The sequence below is a fragment of the Tachypleus tridentatus genome, chromosome 1, assembly GCF_004210375.1.
Source record: "Tachypleus tridentatus isolate NWPU-2018 chromosome 1, ASM421037v1, whole genome shotgun sequence".
Lineage (NCBI taxonomy): Eukaryota > Metazoa > Arthropoda > Merostomata > Xiphosura > Limulidae > Tachypleus > Tachypleus tridentatus.
Window position 1 is genome coordinate 11574327 of NC_134825.1, and position 18906 is coordinate 11593232.

The 18906-nt window shown below is 35.6% G+C and overlaps 2 protein-coding genes across 2 annotated transcripts in view; both read right to left on the reverse strand.

Moving 5' to 3' along the window:
• LOC143224749 (TOX high mobility group box family member 4-B-like) overlaps nucleotides 1-499 on the reverse strand; it is a 21068-nt gene extending 20569 nt beyond the window's left edge. The window contains exon 1 of the mRNA XM_076453050.1: nucleotides 452-499. Coding sequence (XP_076309165.1) covers nucleotides 452-499 — 48 coding nt within the window. The remainder of the gene's footprint in view (nucleotides 1-451) is intronic.
• Nucleotides 500-3956: 3457 nt separating this feature from the next.
• On the reverse strand, nucleotides 3957-13188 carry LOC143224807 (uncharacterized). The gene is made up of 5 exons (XM_076453173.1): nucleotides 13035-13188; nucleotides 8701-8787; nucleotides 7513-7563; nucleotides 5983-6119; nucleotides 3957-4730 (listed from the first exon to the last, which is right to left on the reverse strand). Exons 1-5 carry the CDS (start codon nucleotides 13186-13188, stop codon nucleotides 4155-4157), a joined length of 1005 nt encoding a protein of 334 aa, XP_076309288.1. The 3' UTR covers nucleotides 3957-4154.
• Nucleotides 13189-18906: the final 5718 nt, after the last annotated feature.

An 18906-nucleotide genomic window follows, 5' to 3' on the forward strand; every position in this document is an offset into this window, starting at 1 on the left:
TAATTACCGGTTTTAAAATAATAACAGTAGTTGTTGTTTTGAATTAAGCACAAAGCTACACAATGGGCTATTATCTGTGCTTTGCCCACCACTGGTATCGAAACCCGGGTTTTAGCGTTGTAAGTCCGCAGGCTTCCGCTGAGCCACTGTGGGGCATAATAACACTAAGTTGAATGTCTTATGATGCCAAAAGTTTGAGTTTGATTCCAGCGCCGATAGCCCATTGCGTAGATTTTGGCTTTTAAAACAAGAGGTGAACAAAGGAGCTAGCCCTCCAGTGGCTCAACGGTATGTCTGCGGACTTACAACGCTGAGAACCGGGTTTCAATACCCGTGGTGGGCAGAGCACAAATAGCCCATTGTGTAGCTTTGTGCTTAATTCAAAATAACAATAATAACAAAAGCGCTCGTGTTTTTTCACTGTTTGTTTTCTAAGAAGTGTTGCACGAACCTCTTGACAGGCTGACATTCGAACGTTCTTTGTGGTAATACGTACCATATCCAAAAAGTGACTTCAGAGAAAATCACAGAGAAAACTAGAGCACAAATACCAAATCAAAGGTCATTAATTTACCACAAGTCATCGAGAGCAAGGTCGACTGAGGTAGACGCCAGACAGTCGAACTTTTAAGACATTTAAAACATCGATTTGCCAGTCGAGTCTTGAGTTATCGGAATTTTACCTAACAAATGTAGATCGTTTATGATGAATCTCATACAAAATCATTAGTTAATAAAAAATAAAAACTATAAAGTATTTTAACAAAAAAAACGAGCCGACTCATACGTTTCAACAGCAAGTTTGACAATGAAAACAGGATGAATGCTAGAGTAATGGGTGTTTTGTAATTAATCTTGAATGAGTTGTTTTGTTGTTGGACAGTCTTGCAATTCTTGTATGATTAAAACTATTTAATTTGTTTATTTTCGCAGAGCTTTATTTGTGTGTTTCTTACTGCTGGAAGTTTTCTTAAACCTGTATTTTTATTTTATTGTAAACTCATGCCTTAAAGTTTGATTTTTTATTTATTAATAAATTATTATTATTATTTGATTTTATAAGTTCATTCAAAGCTATCTTCTATACCTTGATTTTATTATTGTTATTGAATATTCAAACGATACGACAAATATGTAATACAATTTTGCTCGACCATCCAGGGACCAAGCGAATCATTTCATTTGTCTTTCTATCAATTAGCTTGTTTTCAATGTGATTTTACTTCATTCTTTTCAATAAAATAATTTTGTAATTTGATTTGTTGTTGTTTTTTTCCTAATCGTGGCATTAACTTTTGTTTTGTTTTGAAATTCGCGCAAAACTACACGAGGGCTATCTGCGCTAGCCGTCCCTAATTTAGTAGTGTAAGACTAGAGGGAAGATAACTAGTCATCACCACCGATCGCCAACTCTTGGGTTTATCTGAGTATTGTTGTGCAGATAAATTGTATTTTCTATTAAAATGCTAAAAAACAGTTCACTTCCTACAGAAAAAGTTTATTAATATGTGTTAGAGTATAAATGTTTTCACATTTTTGACAAATTAATAGTTTATAACAATAATTTATTATAAATTTAAAGGCTTCTATACTGACCGACGTTTGTTTTCTGAATTTCGCACAAATAATTACCATATTCAGGTACGCTGATGTTAAAATAATTTTTTATTAATAGTAAAAACAAATACATTGAAAATATTAAAAAAGAAATAATGAGTGATATAAGTACAAAACCCGAGGTAACGAAAGAAATGCATGCTAATAAAATTTTCGAAACAATAATAGAACTTTCTCTGTACAAACTAAAAACTGAAAATGTCTTTATACTGAGTGTTTAACACATAAAAATGATTGAATTAATATAAAACAGAAACAGTTAACTGAAAAATTCATAAGAAAACGAAGAATCAAAGCTCTAATTACACGTTCTAGTTAAACACAGATATTTTTATCAATCTCATTTTTTAAACCTATCTAACGTAACAGTAGTAAATGTTTTCACCCATTTTGTTCTGTTCTAGCCCATTTTATATCAATTTGCTTTCACCTTTCTACCAACCTTGTCACAAGAGTTATTAGTGTCGTTTATCATGTTGCGCTCTCCAGGAAGTGATGTAAAAAAAATCGTTAACTCTCTCAGTAGTTCGAAAGTTGTTTAATGTTTTGTTGTTGTTGTTTTTTATTTCAATCTCCAACGTTGAATTAGCTGTTTTTTATGTTGTTAGAATGAACTCGAGGAATGAAATATACATGTACAAAAGGTCTAGTCAGGGATCTGATTGCAAGTAAACATCATATAAAGTGTTCTTAATCAAATTATTTTATTTGTCTGGCTTATAAACTCTTTCCAGGACCGTCTGAACACTGGATTGATTTATTTTTTAGAGAAAAGGTTTTGGTTTGTTTTAAATTTCGCTCAAAGCTACTCGAAGACTATCTGCGCTAGCCGTCCATAATTTAGCAGTGCAAGACTAAAGGGAATACAGCTGGTCATCACCACCCACAGCCAACTCCTAGGCTACTCTTTTACCAACAAATAGTGGGGCTGACCGTCACATTATAACGCCCCCACGGCTGAAAGGGCGAGCATGTTTGGTGCGACGGGGATTCGAACTCACGATCCTCAGATTACGAATCGAATACCTTAACCCACCTGGCAATGCTGGGCCTATACTAATGTAACTAAAAAATTCAAAACTCCGTCACTTTTCTAGCCATCCTTTCTTGCAGTGTTTCACATTGTTATTTAAGTAACAGAAAAAAATAAAATAAATGTGAAATGCGTCCCTTAAAATAACATTATGTATTTAATATTTTTATGATATAACAAAATACTCTTAAATATTATCTTCCAAACGTACAGTAAAAAATAAATAAACAAATTACTCAATTTAAAAAAAAACAACACAGAGAAACTAATATATTTTTATTCTTTCTTAAGTAATTGTCGTCAACCATTCAATAATATTGGCTTCATTGTTTGGCGCTCAACTTGCGACTTAAGAATCGATGGAACGAATCCTGTCATCAAATACGCTCGTCCTTTTATCCGTGGGGCGTGATAATGTAATGATCAATCATAATTTTAATTGGTAAAGAGTAATCCCCAGCTTAGCAACAGCTGGCGTTGACTAGCTGTCTTCTCTCTAATCTATAATTCCTGAATCAGGGACATAAGGCGTAGATAGGCCTTGAATAACTTAAGAGTAAGATTTCACAAAATGAACAATCAATAATATATGTACATATATAAATACTTATGTCTAACTTTACATAAAATAAATCTTTCCTATTCTTATATATTTTTGATATTTGTTTACTGCTTTCGATCTTTTTTATACATTATTTTATTATTATGTATTTAAATGTACGTTTATCGAGATGGTTTATTTAGCTACTACAACTCTTTAAAGTATAATTATTCATCGCCTACATGAATAATTATAGAATGAATTAATAATATGTGTACATATATATACTGTAATTTTTTTTACCTTTAGTATATATATATATATATGTACGCTTTACTTTAGTTACAATTCGTATTTTCCATCTGAACATCACACTATGTAATAAATGAGCAAAATAACACAGTAGACCCTATTGAACTACCGACCAGAAGGAAGGTAACCAGCCAGCAATATCAGAGGTACTGTAGTGGGACATGAACACTTCATCCGCACCCCGGTACACTTTCCAGGAAGGCCACACTCAAGCAAATTGTGGTACTTTGTGAAGAATAGAAAACCAACTGTTTGTTTGTAAAAGTAAAAACAAGTATTGTTTGTGATATTTGATCTTTATTCATAAACAAACATTGAAACATGATGAAATAGCCTTAACCACAATAATTGTCAAGCGAGAGGACATCATGTGTAATACAACACAGGAATGTTTCAACAGAAAACACCAAACTGTTTTTGCCGTTTCGATGAGAATCTGTTTTGTTTTCAGGTTATCATTTAAATAATGTAAAATAATGATAGCATAGAGCACTTTTATGATAGTATAAATAATACAATATCACTATATTAAATAAGAAGTATTCATAGTTACAACTAACCCTGCTTTAAAGAAGTAAAGACAAAACTGAGTCATGAAAGTTAACACTAAACTATCATAGTTTACGTACAACTCGAACTCCTGCTCAACTGCTAATAATTGGCAGCTGTGAATGAAGGGGCATGATATTTGTTCAGTTTATATGGCGAAACGGAGAGTCCACTTGTGCTAATGGCTCCGTGAGGTGGAACAGCGAATCCGCTTCTGTTAACCACTCCTTGAGGTGAAACGGAGAGTCCCCTGATTGATAACGTAGCAGGATTCACACCGTAGGGGGAAGGATAGGTCAGAGCCCCTCGGGCTGGAGCAGGACGAGGAGCCAGGTAACGCCGTGGTTGGCTGTTGCTGCGATCTGTTGACCCTATAAATGCCTTGGGTTTACTTGGAGCATAGTAGGTTTCCTGAATATGTGCAGGAGGTTCTTTGCTGTCGATCTGCACAAAGGCCGGATCGTCACTGGTGATTCCTGGTTCGTTGGATTCGATGTCCGCACGGAAGCCATCGGCATCAGCGACGTAGTTTACTTTACGGAAAAGACCATAAGAATCAGTATAGCCGTAGTTTCCCTGCACATTCCCGCTTTCGTCTCCTGCCTCTTCTCGTTGCTGGATGTTGCCATCATCGTCTTGAGACTGATAGCCAAAACTGAAAGGCTTTGGTGGCTCCTGCTGTGAAAGTGATGAAATTTGTGACTCATATTTTAATATCTTGTATAGAATCCATCATCAATCGAGTAACACCGTAAAAATAAGAAATAAAACTCCTTGGAATATTATATAATGCTCATATACCAAACAACTAACTGCTTTATTTGTTCTTTCTAACAGGAGAGGCCCGACATGGAGGGTGGTTGAAGCACTCGACTCGTAATCTGATAGTCGCGGGTTTGAATTCCGGTCGCGCTAAACATGCTCGCCCTCCCAGCCGTGGGAGTGTATAATGTGACAGTCAATCACATTTTTCGTTGGTAAAAGAGTAGGCCAAGAGTTGGCGGTGGGTGGTGATGACTAGCTGCTTTCCCTCTAGTCTTACACTGCTAAATTAGGGACGGCTAGCACAGATAGCCCTCGAGTAGCTTTGCGCGAAATTCAAAACAAACCAAACACGAAAGATGAAGAAATATTCTCTCCACCCACTTTTATAATTGTCTTTCAAATAATCTACAACTAATTCGATCAGCGAAAGTCCGCTTGTCAGTTCACCAAACTGTTGACCTTGGTTGCAAGAAATTGTTTCAGGTTTAAATAGAAAAAAGTGACACCTTTTAGCATTATTTACTACAGTTGAATAACTGCTAGACACTGACACTTATGTACGATTGGGAGGCTTACAGATAGGTACCCTTGGCTAAGTGGAAAGACTAAAGATTTATAATGCTAAAACTCGGATTCGATCTCCTCGGGCGATAAACACAGATGGTTCATTGCGCAGTTCTGAGCTAAAACAAAGTTAAAGACTTATAAAACCTGTGATATAATCTTTATTAACTTCGATCAAAATTTAATTAAAACCTGCATCAAAAGTTTTAAGAGTATAATTTTAAAGGGTATTTATAAGAATGCTTCGAAACTACATCAAACCTTTCATGATAATCGGTAGAAGGTTACTTCACTCTTATTTTTGTTGGTAATGGAAGAAGTTCATAATTCTTTACAACCGTGTATAATAACGGGCTAAATCACTAAATTAATCTTTCAAATAACGAATACTTTAAACATTTCAGTATTCGGAATTTTAGCATATAGGAATGAGAAATAATTTTTTTTTAAAGTTATTTTTGTTTTATAAAATTTGAAACACCTAAAATGTTTAAGTTTTACTATTCTGTTAACCGAAGGATTTTAGTCTTAACTAGAAATAACATTTAAAAGTTTAGGTTACTTATGTGTCACTAAACTATTTGTGCTAATTCGATTGTACCTCATACACATCAGGTCTATAGGTTTCTCTGCCTTTGTATAACTCGGGTGACTGAAAAGCTTGAACCGGAAGTGAAGTTCCATATGAGTCTGATGGGTACAAGTGATCCAGCTGATCATACAGCACAACAGCACTACCTAGTGAGAAGAATCTGACTTATTAACAGAAGACGTTATACTGTTACACTGAGCAGAGAAAGCCTTAAAAAAAAGCCTAAACTTATTTCATTAGAAACTCGAATCACAATTATATAGAGCCTTGGCATTAATTATTTTACTATATGATAGAATATCAATATCTTTTTTTATTCTTTATTATTACTCAGGTATTGTATCGTCATTTCACCTTACTTTCAGATCATACAAGTAGTATTTCAAAGTTACTTATATTGAAGAATCTGAACACTGTTAAAGCTGTATTCAAGATGGAACTTCTCACCATGATCTAACACTCTGCTTTCTAATATCAAATCGTATTAATAACGTACTACTTGCAGACACAGGATTCTGTTATATTACTAATGAATGTTTTCAAGGTGCCAGTAGTACTTTTACATAATCCTGCGATACTTATAACTACTCAGTATTGCAAGAACAGTTAAGAAATATTCAACATTAGGTGCTAAAATATAAACATAGCATGGAGATGGGAAGTGTAGTGACATATTAATTAACTTGTAGAGAAATGAAAACGAAAAAAAAACATTGTTTGAGAACTTCGTAGACATTCAAGACGTATCACAAAGTTATCTTGACACATAAGATAAACTCACCTTAGTCAACATATTTCCTGATTGACGATCTGATTCTGTCAGATTCTAAAACTATTCTTTGTACATTTCTGCGAGGTTTATATATCCTATCAAACTTCTGTTTCTAGGGCAAGAGGAGAAAAAAATACTATATAAATGTTTGTAGTTCCATATTACAACACAATACAAAACGGTATACTAATGCCCTTCCGTTCTCACCTGCCCTTAAGGGGTCATAATTATACTAAAATCTCACGTGCAGCCCGTCAGTGACCGAGATTCTCCCGACAACTCCAGAAGGGTGAGGCTTCTTTATTTGTTAGGCAGCCATCACCTATAAAACAGGTGTTTTTAGTTATATGCATGTATCCCACGCTATGCTAGAGATGAGAGTTCAAGAAAAGTTGAGAAATGCAGTAGTATACTGTCAACTTTGAGAGTTTTCACATAATATGTGTGCCAAAATGTTAGTTTTAAATTATTACTTGTCATTCTGTTCCACGTATAGCTGTATATTATACAAATATACTAACTGTTATGGGTAACTGAACTAAATATAATTCTAGCGTACTTATTCCCAAAATATGATTTGTTTTCGATGTCGGCCTGGCATGGCCTATAAGGCGTGCAACTAATCCGAGGGTCGCGGGTTCGCGCCCGCATCGCATCTCGCCCTCCAGCCGTATAATGTGACGGTCAATCCCACTATCCCCCAAAGTTGGCGGTGGGTGGTGATGACTGCCTTCCCTCTAGTGTTACACTGGGACAAGCACAGATACCCTGTTTTTCGATGTTACTATGGAGATGAGCCATTATGATGGGGTTTTTGCCTAAGAAAAGGGATAAAAAAAAACTGAAATAGGAAACATTTCCTCTTTGTTTATAAAGTTCTCGCTTGCATTACCCACAGTTGGCTGGTTCGATTACCGTAGTTTTTTTTTTTGTATGCTATTGAAAACTGTCTTGTGGTATATATAGGCTATTTTCTTTTAGGAACTATGCCCGAGAAAAGGAAGGGAGGTAAAAACACCATGAAATAAGGCGTATTTTTAATATCTTTTTTTTATAAACGTTTTAATTTGAATTTGAAAACAAATATTAAATCATATATAACAGTTATTCCCTTCCACAAAACAATTAGTATATAATATAGTATATAATAAGGTCCTTGGAGATTTAAAAACGAAAGAAAGAAGGAACTATTATTTATCATTATCCTTCGTATAATGTTTTGGTTTGTTAGTGTTTTACGCTCAGCTGGTATCAATACAAATTAGTTTTTTACTGACACTGAAATAACCACGTAGATAATTACACTCAAACGTGCAGATAAGTTTAAAAGAAACACATTAGCGGTAAGAAAGAAACAACAGTATCTCTTCTCTACTCATAGTTTCACCATTTTACTATTTTTTATTTTTTGAATCAGCGACTTTCGCTTCGTGTGTCAGTTCAAATGGTTTTCAGTATGTCAAGTCTGCATCAGAGGTGCATGGTGTTCTACATCCAAATCACTTTCCTCCCCCCCCAATATCTGGCGGTTACAACATCATACGTACTCACGAGATGCTCGCGGGTTTACACGTTACACTTGCTATGCTACTAATCTCCAGGAAGTCAACCTACTGCACCAAAATAGCACGTCACGCCTTATGCAATTACTTGTATCGATAATAGTTCCAAGGTTTAATATCTCTAGCCTCTCTATCTAGGATGTTGCCTAGCTGCAAGCATAATTCTTGTATAGCAATGTTTCTATTGTATTTAATCGTTATATCACTTTTGTGACCTGTTATATAACTATACGGCAGCGGTTCCCAAACAAGACATAGTGAAACATAAACAAACTTTTATTTTTAGCTATTTATAACATTCTTTTTAAAAAAAAGATAGAACAACAACAACAAAGCAAGAAGAGGTTGCACATTTCATTGAAATATATTATACAGTAACCCTCACATCCCCACATGAGCCCCCGATAGTTGCTTGGTTATTCCGATGGGCCATGAGATGGAAAAGTGAGGGAGCACCCGATCCAAGATTAACTGTTTGTGCTGTAAAATTTAAAATTACATATTTTTAGTTCATATACAAGCTTATTATTTAGAATCCTTATTATTGAACTGGTTGCATTGAGTGAAATTCGCCAGGTTTAAGTATTGCTTGAGTTGCGTTTAAGCCAGATAAAATGTAATTGATTTCTCAACAATTTTTTACGTTTAGAAATTGTCGGGGCCCGGCATGGCCGAGCGCGTTAAGGCATGCGCACGTAATCTGAGGGTCGCGGGTTCGCATCCGAGTCGCGCTAAACATGCTCGCCCTCCCAGCCATGGGGGCGTTATAATGTTACGGTCAATCCCACTTTTCGTTGGTAAAAAGAGTAGCCCAAGAGTTGGCGGTGGGTGGTGATGACTAGCTGCCTTCCCTCTAGTCTTACACTGCAAAATTAGGGACGGCTAGCACAGATAGCTCTCGAGTAGCTTTGAGCGAAAATTCAAAACAAGAAATTGTCGGCGACTTAATTTTTTTGTTTTCAAATTTCTACGACGACTTCCAAGAGTTTGATTGAAGCACCACCTATACAACAACTTGATTGACGATAATTTAATAATTTATATCTAGTTTTACTTTGAGCAAGGTTGATACTTGCGAATAGCGTTATTTATATTTGAAAACACCAATTATATGTATTACTTTGGTGTTTAAGGAACAAATAAATCAGGTTCCTAATTAAAAGCTTCCTTCTTTCAGCATTCCAAAAATATGTGATGAGAAATGTTGTTGTTTTTTTTTTACTTGGCGTTATGTATGATAATCATATTAAAAACCTATCGTATCTATAAGGCTTAGGCTACTGAATGTTCATGGGCAAGGAAAACGTAATATCAAGATGTATCATTCCGTTAAATTTCATTCGATTCTGTGTTACGTGGGCACAAAATTTGGTAAGTGTACGTGTTTTTTTAAGTAATAAAGTACTCAATATAATAACATTCACTTTTATCAACCTCAGCCACTACGTCATAGTCACTTTACTACATAGTATTTATCTAAGGTAGCATAAATGTTTGTGGAATCATGCAGTTGTAATTATTTACAATAGAAATTATATGAATGAATAAAAATTATCAAAATCCTGCTTTTGTGTATTGAAATGGTCTAGTTTTTAGATTTGGTTTGAATTCCGCGCGAAGCTACACGAGGGCTATCTGCGCTAGCCGTCCCTAATTTAGCAGTGTAAGACTAGAGGGAAGGCAGCTAATCATCACCACCCATCGCCAACTCTTGGGCTACTCTTTTACAAACGAATAGTGGGATTGACCCTCACATAATAAAACGCCACGGCTAACAAGGCGAGCATGTTTGGTGTGACAGGGATTCGAACCCGCGATCCTCGGATTACGAGTCGAGTGCCTTAACCACCTGGTCATGCTGAGCCCTAGTTTTTAGAGTTAGTTGACGACAACAACCTCAAAATGTTATGAAAATAACTGAAAAGTATTTTAAGGTTTTGAAACCAAACACCATTCTTTTAATCTTGTATACTTCAATACCTTCTATCTTTCGTGTATGTGTGAAGTAGAAAAATGATGTTACTTTGGTGATTTACACTTGTTTTTACTTAAAACATTATGTGTCAAACTCTACATCTATGTGGGAGTATTTGTACGCTAGAATTATAAAGTAAAATTCCAAATAAGGGCAAATTTAGGAAACGAAATAGGTTATTTACGTGGTTTTATGTGAAGCATAGCAAGCAGGGTGGAATTACTGTTGGCTAGTTTAAAAAGGGAAAATTGCCACACCACCTACATCGTGGAAATATTTTAATTTTTAACGGGAAGTGTGTAATGTACAGCCTTAAAGCAAGTTGCTCATTGGTTATTCACGTACTAAGTTTATCACGTTTTACTTTATAAAAATATACGTCTATTGAACGTTCCGAAAGCAAACAAGAGTTTTAGACAGTAACAAAGATCAGTATCTTTCTCGTTATTTTAATTGTTTTTTGTCTCTTGTAAACTACGTTATCCATTTATGTATCAAAATGTATGTGTTTTCTTAAGTGTGAAGCTATGTTTCTTTTGTGTGTGTGTTAATATACAACGTTCTTTATTTTTGTATATGCCAAAACACACGTTTTACTGTTTTGTATCATAACTCTTTGATTTTAAAAACCAATTGTTTCTTTTATATTCAAATCCTCTTTGTTTTTGTTTGTTGCATAGATGATCACCTAAGCCTACTTATTCATTATTCGCTTATTTTATTAATGGTCACTAATTACTTACTGGTTTCTATCCTACGCTTTGGTCGTTAACATGCTTTGTTTGTTTGTTTGTTTTGGAATTTCGCACAAAGCTACTCGAGGGCTATCTGTGCTAGCCGTCCCTAATTTAGCAGTGTAAGACTAGACGGAAGGAAGCTAGTCATCACCACCCACCGCCAACTCTTGGGCTACTCTTTTACCAACGAATAGTGGGATTGACCATCACATTATAACGCCCCCACGGCTGAAAGGGCGAGCATGTTTGGCGCGACCGGGATACGGACCCGCGATCCTCAGATTACGAGTTGCACGCCTTAACACGCTTGGCCATGCCGGGCCTGCTAACATGCTATTGTCTATAGAGGAGTCCTAAAAATAAATTGTGCCATTAACATTAAAGATATGCTACAGACTTAATTGAGGTTTAATCCCTCCCTTGAAAGCTCTAGTGTGGTTTGTTTGTTTCTTGAATTTCGCGCAAAGCTACACGAAGACTATTTAGCAGTATAAGAGTAGAGGGAAGGCAACTAGTTATTACCACCCACCGCTAACTCTTGGGCTATTCTTTTACCAACAAATAGTGGGATCGACCGTCACATTATAACACTCCCACGGCTGTAAGGGCGGACATGTTTCTTGTGACAGGGATTCGAACCAGCGTCCCTCAGATTACGAGTCGAGTGCCTTAACTCCTTAGCTATGTAGGGCCTAATTGTTTGAAAATGATACTTAAATCTTCAGAGAAATCTCTTGTTGTTGTTTTTTCATTCCCCGTAAGCTGGAAATGAGTTTATTATAGGGTTCGCTGAAAAATAGGAGGTTAGTCTTGGTATTTCAGCGTCGTTGTTTTCTGGACACATTGCATTGAAAATATGACAATCATCAGTTGGTTTATTGTGGTAATACCATTGTTTTGGATATTGAATAGCTCGTTTACTGGAATTAACGAAACAGAAAACAATGTTACTTAGATATTTATTTCAAGCTAAGAGCAAATGATAAAATCCTTCAGTTAAAAATAGTTTTGTTTCTTGAAATAGTAGGTTTGTTTGTTTAGTTCTCGGGCGCGAACCCTGACAGTTTAAAAATAGTTTTGTTTCTTGAAATAGTAGGTAAAAACAGAATTAATAACGAAGTGGCGAAGAGAGCACAGAGTCTGAAACAAACAGCAAGAACAACTATTTCGCTATAATACACACACTGAGATAAATGTAAACTGTGTAATACAATGCTCTTGTAAAAAATGATAGAAAAACAAGTTGTTTTTTAGAAAAGACAAATTCTCATGCACAGGAAGCAATGGTTCTATTAATTAACAGATTTTACAGAAAATTTAGTCTTCATCACGGTCGTTATAGTGAACTAAAATTTGATAATTAATAAATAAACCTTAATAATTAATGTTCTGGTGATAACTTTTACTTTGGTTTTATTTCTTTGTTTAGAGGCATTAAGGAGCTCGAGAAATAGTAAGTGGTTTTATTTGACGCTCTATGGTATGAGACAATAATTGTTGGACATTTTACAATCACTTTATAACTTGTTTTTCTTCCTTGAGGACAATATTGCATTTCGAAACATCCAAAATCATTTCCATTATAGCAAAATATTTACAGTTATTTTAATATTAATATGACAAGTAAATTGTATGAAATCTATTATATAATGTCTCCGTTGTAAATAAAGTGATTCTTTCTCTATTCTTTTCTTTTTTAATTTCAACCAAAAATTATTAAAACTTCTATTGCTATCAGCACCGCTACTTCTGCCACTGCTGATATAACCATTATCACAGTGTTCGATATATTCGCTACCATTTCTATGTTAACTACTACCGCTTTTTCTACAATTATATCTACCACTATTGTAATAATCTAAGCTTCTGTAACGACTGTCATCACCACTTTCTCTAATCCTATCAAAACCACAAGTGTTACCTCAGCCACTAATATCATCTTATCTGCTATTATAACGTTTATCACTACTCCCAGTCATCACTTCCTCTAATGCTGTCATGACCAGCAGTGTTACCATAGCCACTAATATGATCTTCTTTGCTATTATAGCGTCTGTCAATGCTCCCAAAGTCGCCATCACTTCTTCTGATGCTGTCAAGACCACCATAACTTGCCTTCTCAACTCCGCTGCTACCGGACAATAAGGCTAGTAAAGAGGCCCCACCCATTTACCTCTGCTAATCTTGGAACCACAACCACTGTCGCTGTTACCATAAGTAACAGTGTCATCTCCAGGATTACGATTATTACCTCTAGTATTGCCCTTGGTGACATAACTTCCCATTCTTCTCATACTACTATCATATGTAAATAACTTGAGTAATATTTCACTTCTAGTGTCTTCCCATCCTTCTCATACTACCATCATATGTAAATAACTTGAGTAATATTTCACTTCTAGTGACTTCCCATTCTTCTCATACTACCATCATATGTAAATAACTTGAGTAATATTCCACTTCTAGTGACTTCCCATCCTTCTCATACTACCATCATATGTAAATAACTTGAGTAATATTCCACTTCTAGTGACTTCCCATCCTTCTCATACTACCATCATATGTAAATAACTTGAGTAATATTCCACTTCTAGTGACTTCCCATCCTTCTCATACTACCATCATATGTAAATAACTTGAGTAATATTCCACTTCTAGTGACTTCCCATCCTTCTCATACTACCATCATATGTAAATAACTTGAGTAATATTTCACTTCTAGTGACTTCCCATCCTTCTCATACTACCATCATATGTAAATAACTTGAGTAATATTCCACTTCTAGTGACTTCCCATCCTTCTCATACTACCATCATATGTAAATAACTTGAGTAATATTCCACTTCTAGTGACTTCCCATCCTTCTCATACTACCATCATATGTAAATAACTTGAGTAATATTCCACTTCTAGTGACTTCCCATCCTTCTCATACTACCATCATATGTAAATAACTTGAGTAATATTCCACTTCTAGTGACTTCCCATCCTTCTCATACTACCATCATATGTAAATAACTTAAGTAATATTCCACTTCTAGTGACTTCCCATCCTTCTCATACTACCATCATATGTAAATAACTTGAGTAATATTCCACTTCTAGTGACTTCCCATCCTTCTCATACTACCATCATATGTAAATAACTTGAGTAATATTCCACTTCTAGTGACTTCCCATCCTTCTCATACTACCATCATATGTAAATAACTTGAGTAATATTCCACTTCTAGTGACTTCCCATCCTTCTCATACTACCATCATATGTAAATAACTTGAGTAATATTTCACTTCTAGTGACTTCCCATCCTTCTCATACTACCATCATATGTAAATAACTTGAGTAATATTCCACTTCTAGTGACTTCCCATCCTTCTCATACTACCATCATATGTAAATAACTTGAGTAATATTCCACTTCTAGTGACTTCCCATCCTTCTCATACTACCATCATATGTAAATAACTTGAGTAATATTCCACTTCTAGTGACTTCCCATCCTTCTCATACTACCATCATATGTAAATAACTTGAGTAATATTCCACTTCTAGTGACTTCCCATCCTTCTCATACTACCATCATATGTAAATAACGACTTCTAGTAATATTACCACTTCTAGTGACTTCCCATCCTTCTCATACTACCATCATATGTAAAATAACTTGAGTAATATTCCACTTCTAGTGACTTCCCATCCTTCTCATACTACCATCATATGTAAATAACTTGAGTAATATTCCACTTCTAGTGACTTCCCATCCTTCTCATACTACCATCATATGTAAATAACTTGAGTAATATTCCACTTCTAGTGACTTCCCATCCTTCTCATACTACCATCATATGTAAATAACTTGAGTAATATTCCACTTCTAGTGACTTCCCATCCTTCTCATACTACCATCATATGTAAATAACTTGAGTAATATTCCACTTCTAGTGACTTCCCATCCTTCTCATACTACCATCATATGTAAATAACTTGAGTAATATTCCACTTCTAGTGACTTCCCATCCTTCTCATACTACCATCATATGTAAATAACTTGAGTAATATTCCACTTCTAGTGACTTCCCATCCTTCTCATACTACCATCATATGTAAATAACTTGAGTAATATTCCACTTCTAGTGACTTCCCATCCTTCTCATACTACCATCATATGTAAATAACTTGAGTAATATTCCACTTCTAGTGACTTCCCATCCTTCTCATACTACCATCATATGTAAATAACTTGAGTAATATTCCACTTCTAGTGACTTCCCATCCTTCTCATACTACCATCATATGTAAATAACTTGAGTAATATTCCACTTCTAGTGACTTCCCATCCTTCTCATACTACCATCATATGTAAATAACTTGAGTAATATTCCACTTCTAGTGACTTCCCATCCTTCTCATACTACCATCATATGTAAATAACTTGAGTAATATTCCACTTCTAGTGACTTCCCATCCTTCTCATACTACCATCATATGTAAATAACTTGAGTAATATTCCACTTCTAGTGACTTCCCATCCTTCTCATACTACCATCATATGTAAATAACTTGAGTAATATTCCACTTCTAGTGACTTCCCATCCTTCTCATACTACCATCATATGTAAATAACTTGAGTAATATTCCACTTCTAGTGACTTCCCATCCTTCTCATACTACCATCATATGTAAATAACTTGAGTAATATTCCACTTCTAGTGACTTCCCATCCTTCTCATACTACCATCATATGTAAATAACTTGAGTAATATTCCACTTCTAGTGACTTCCCATCCTTCTCATACTACCATCATATGTAAATAACTTGAGTAATATTCCACTTCTAGTGACTTCCCATCCTTCTCATACTACCATCATATGTAAATAACTTGAGTAATATTCCACTTCTAGTGACTTCCTACCATCATCCTTCTTCTTACTTAACCTACTACACTTTACCTTTTGCAGTACTGAGAGATATAGGAATAGCAATTAGCTGTGCAGTTTGTCTACCACCTGGTTCAGGTCTTCTAAAGCCCCTTTCATTGCTGTAACCAGGAGCCAACACCATACGGTTCTTGATGTCCACTTTGATCTTCTGGAGTTTATCACAACGAGTCTGTTAAAACTAACAACGCAGAAACAACAGAACAAATAGCTTAAAAATATATATAAAAGATGATTTTAAGAAACACGACATAAATATTTTACGCCATTTAGCAGAAAGTAACATTTTTTAATGTTAGAATGGATTTGATGTAAATTATTCAAATGTTAGTTAGTTATCACCATTAGATTCCATTTAGGAACATAGAGCCGCAATCGCTTGCAGATTCTTCAACAAGTATTTAAGTGAGTAGGTTGTTAGCCCACTGCACCGAGCCGTCCCTAATTTAGTAGTGTAAGACTAGAGGGAAGGCAGCTAGTCATCACCACCCACCGCCAACTCTTGAGCTACTCTTTTACCAACGAATAGTGGGATTGACCGTAACATTATAACGCCCCCACGGCTACGAGGGCGAGCATGTTTGGCGCGACGCAGGCGCGAACCAGCGACCCTCGGATTACGAGTCGCACGCCTTACGCGCTTGGCCATTCAAATGTTAAGATTATTTTTAAAAAAACGATCAAGTTCATCTTCATGTATCTTTTTACAGTAATTCTAGGTTCCATTGTTATAAGACTGTGTGATTTCTTTGTTAACTATTACTTGTATAACCATCTTTAGAAATCTTTATGGTTATTTTGAACAGTTTGTCAATGTATCACTTGTAGTTTTCTACGACTGTCCTGAACAAACGTATTCCACAATTAGCAATACTCCTTAATTTTCCTAGAGAACAATATAAAGTTTGTAATGTAAAACCGTAAATTGAAGATCTGATAACTCATATTAGTATCTTCTTGAAGCCTGAGTTAGTGCAAAGGAAATGAACTTTCCTTATGCAGGTTGAGAAGGTATATATATATATACCTTGTTTCTTTGTTTAGCGACGCATGTCTGAGGAGTTAAGTCGATATATACCAGGTTTCGATACTCGTAGTGGGCATGGCACAGATAGCCCATTGTGTAGCTTTGTGCTTAACTACAGAGAAACAAACATTGACTACATCACTAAAAGTTTGGTATAAGATTTAATAACTCTCTCTCTCTCTATATATATATATACTCAAAACTTGTATACACTGAATGATAGTCAGGGTGACTTTGTAGGAGGAGGTAGTGGCAGTAGGCGTATTTTCTGTTAGCCCTTTCAGCACCCAACGTTTAATGTCTTTCCATAGTGTTTCACGTGATTATTTAATAATGGTAATTGGCAGTAGTTATGGACCAAAGTTGAAACGTCGCGAGTCAAATTAGGAAGTAAGTATAACTCAAGAAATGGCTTTTTTATATGACTATCGGTCTTACGACGCCTATTGGAGCAGAAACTCCAGTTGAGTTTATGTATTATTGCAATAGAGTCGGCCATTTTTCTTTGTATTTCTCCACGGAGAATGCTAATGCTCACTCTGAGACATATAAGACGTTTGTGTGCCCTCCCTGAACACTGTGTATATTGAATTATAAAAAAATTGACATTTTTATTTGAGGACGTCCCGGTGGGTTAAGGGGTGCGTCTCGTAATCTGAGGGTCCCGGGTTCGCATCCCCGCCGCACCAAACATGCTCGCCGATTAAGCCGTGGAGGCGTTATAATGTGACGGTCAATCCCACTATTCGTTGGTAAAAGAGTAGCCCAAGAGTTGACGGTGATGACTAGTTGCCTTCCCTCTAGTCTTACAGTTCTAAATTAGGGATGGCTAGTGCAGATAGCCCTCGAGTAGCTTTGCGTGAAATTCAGAAACAAACAAACAAAACAATGTAAGGATGTAGCCCCATCTATCGTACGTAGTTAACATTAACTTACGTTAAGATAATAAATGTTCCATAATAGCAATAATAAGGAGAGTGTGTTGTTGTCTCTAATTAACATGCTTTTTGTTCCAGATTATCATTCCATAAAGTTTGTTTGAGATTGGTCCAGCAACAGAGGGATAGTTAGATAATGAATAGACATATTTTTTATGCTTTATATATGTAGTTAAGTGGTGATTACCGATAGTTCTAATGGTTCTTGTGTTGACCATCATAGTTAAAATGCTCTAGTATAAGAATTGCATTTGTTTATTAAATGGGTTTGCTTTTGCATTTTTTAATGTCTGCTGTATGATAGTTGTAAGATAGATACCTTGTCTAACTGAAGCTTTTATTATGTATCAGAATGTGTGGATTTAAAATTATTTTAAGTTGTTAAAATCAGGTGGTTTATTTCGTAATTTGTATCATATTGAACCGTACCAAACATAGTTATTGTGAACGTGGTTTGTAGCCACAGCAAGAAAAAACCTATGCATTGAACATGCGAAGTGAAGAAAAAGTGTCATCGGCCACTGTTCAGTTCTTCATACTAATATGGCTGGACCTATCCAGTGAATAGGTTTCTCTCATAGTGACAACAAAGCAAGTTCTCACCAACAGCCTGTTTGATAGTTTTCACTGTAATATAGGTCCAGCTTGTCTATCTTTGGTTAACTTATGTTCAGGGTTACTGATGAGGAGTGGAATTCTCTGAAACTAGTATAACCCAATAACACATGTTGATAAAAGTGCGTATTGAACTGGATTTACCTGAATTTAGACTATAAGATTAATCAATTTTCGGAATACAAAGTTTATTTATTATGTTGAACTATAGTTGTACTTATAGTCTGTGTTAGAGGATTTTGCCTCTCGTTTTCCGAGTCCTGTAAGTTTTTGTTTTTTGGTTTCGCGCAAAGCTACACGAGGGCTATCTGCATTAGCCGTCCCTAATTTAGCAGTAAGACTAGAGGGAAGGCAGCTAGTCATCACA